This window comes from Salvelinus sp. IW2-2015, unplaced genomic scaffold (genome assembly GCF_002910315.2).
Source record: "Salvelinus sp. IW2-2015 unplaced genomic scaffold, ASM291031v2 Un_scaffold3678, whole genome shotgun sequence".
In the NCBI taxonomy this organism is placed as follows: Eukaryota; Metazoa; Chordata; class Actinopteri; order Salmoniformes; family Salmonidae; genus Salvelinus; species Salvelinus sp. IW2-2015.
In genome coordinates, this window is record NW_019944955.1 from 13,252 (window position 1) to 15,315 (window position 2,064).

The following is a 2,064-nucleotide window of genomic DNA, read 5'->3' on the forward strand; positions in this document are numbered from 1 at the left end:
CAGCAGTTCTGCTCAGCAACACGGTACTTTGACACATTCCGTCGCTGTCAATGTTATTAGACTTGTACGTGTGTGTGTGTGTGTGTGTGTGTGTGTGTGTGTGTGTGTGTGGTGTGTGTGTGTGTGTGTGTGTGTGTGTGTGTGTGTGTGTGTGTGTGTGTGTGTGTGTGTGTGTGTGTGTGTGTGTGTGTGTGTGTGCAAGAGCGTATGTGTGTGTGTCTACAGTTCCGTGCGCGAGAGAGGCTTTGAAATGTCACTGCCAAGTGCAAATATTAAATTGATCCCTCACAAAGGAGAGACGGCATCTGACCAGGGAATCTACAAACGCTAGTGAATGAAACACACCTCTTTCACATTCTTCAAATGTGCACATTCTTCAAAAGGGGATTCAATTCGATGTGATTCTCCTACTGATCTACACAACCTACTTCACATTTTCAAAGTAAAGAGAAAATGATGGAAAATAAAAAAAAACAAGATGTTGTTGGAGCTGTAGGTCAAAGGGTGTAGTGCTGCCGGAGGAACGGAGGAACGGCGGGACGGAGGAACGGATGGACGATGGACGGAGGAACGGAGGAACGGGTGAACGGAGGAACGGAGGAACGGAGGAACGGGGAACGGAGGAACGGAGGAACGGAAGGGACCGGCGGAACGGAGGAACGGAAAGGAACGGCGGAACGGAGGAACGGCGATACGGAGGAACGGCGGAACGGAGGAACGAGGAACGGCGGACGGAGGAACGGCAACGGGAACGGAGGAACGGAAGAGGAACGGCGGAACGGAGAACGGCGGAACGGGAGGAACGGCGGAACGGCGGAACGGGAGGAACGGCGGAACGGAGGAACGGCGAGAACGGAGGAACCGGCGGAACGGAGGAACGGAGGAACGGAGAGGAACGGAGGAACGGCGGAACGGAGGAACGGAGGAACGGAGGAACGGAGGAACGGGAGGAACGCGGAACGGAGGAACGGAGGAACGGAGGAACGGAGGAACGGAGGGAAGAGGAACGGAGGAACGGAGGAACGCGGACGGAGGAGGAGGAACGGAGGAACGGAAGGAACGAGGAACAGACGGAACGGAGAACGGGAACGGAACGGCGGAACGGCAGGAACGAGGAACGGAGGAAGCGGAACGGAACGGGAACGAGGACGGAGCGGAACGGAGGAACGGAGGAACGGGAACGGAGAACGGGAACGGAACGGAGGAACGGCGGAACGGGGAACGGAGGAACGGAGGAACGGGGGAGGAACGGAGAACGGAGGAACGAGAACGGAGGAACGGAGGAACGCGGAACGGAGGAACGGAGGAACGGGCAAGGAACGGCGGAACGGAGGAACGGAGGAACGGAGGAACGGAGGAACGCGCGGAACGGAGGAACGGCGGAACGGAGGAACGGAGGAACGGAGGAACGGAGGAACGGAGGAAACGGCGGAACGGGGAACGGAGAAGGAACGCGGAACGGAGGAACGGAGGAACGGAGAGGAACGGCGGAACGGAGGAACGGAGGAACGGAGGAACGGAGGAACGGAGGAACGGACGGAACGGAGAAGGAGACGGAGAACGGAGGAACGAGCGAACGAGGAACGGAGGAACGGAACGGCGGAACGCGAGGAACGGAGGAACGGAGAAGGAACGGAGGAACGGAGGAACGGAGGAACGGAGAACGGCGGAACGGAGGAACGGGAACGGAGGAACGGAGGAACGGAGGAACGGAGGAACGGAGGAACGGCGGAACGGAGGAACGGGGAACGAGGAACGGAGGAACGAGGAACGGAAGAACGGAGAACGGCGGAACGGAGGAACGGAGAACGGAGGAACGGAGGAACGGAGGAACGGAGGAACGGAGGAACGGAGGAACGGGGAACGGAGGAAACGGCAAACGGAGAACGGAAGGAACGGACGGAGAACGGCGGAACGAGAGAACGGAGGAACGGAGGAACGGCGGAACGGAGGAACGGAGGAACGGAGGAACGGCGGAACGGAGGAACGGAGGAACGGAGGAACGGCGCTCCCTCACTGTTTTCCAATTTGACACAAAGATGATGAAACTATTTCAGGAAAAAT

At 58.4% G+C, this 2,064-nt stretch overlaps 1 protein-coding gene across 1 annotated transcript; it reads left to right on the forward strand.

The window, feature by feature from the left end:
* Positions 1–558: 558 nt before the first annotated feature.
* Positions 559–2,043, forward strand: LOC139025981 (uncharacterized protein DDB_G0290685-like). Its single transcript, XM_070441259.1, has one exon. It carries the CDS (start codon positions 559–561, stop codon positions 2,041–2,043), a length of 1,485 nt encoding a protein of 494 aa, XP_070297360.1.
* Positions 2,044–2,064: the final 21 nt, after the last annotated feature.

Excerpts from the sequence above, each read along its gene's own strand:
- LOC139025981 (XM_070441259.1), top strand. The coding sequence starts at position 559 with ATGGACGGAGGAACGGAGGAACGGGTGAACGGAGGAACGGAGGAACGG.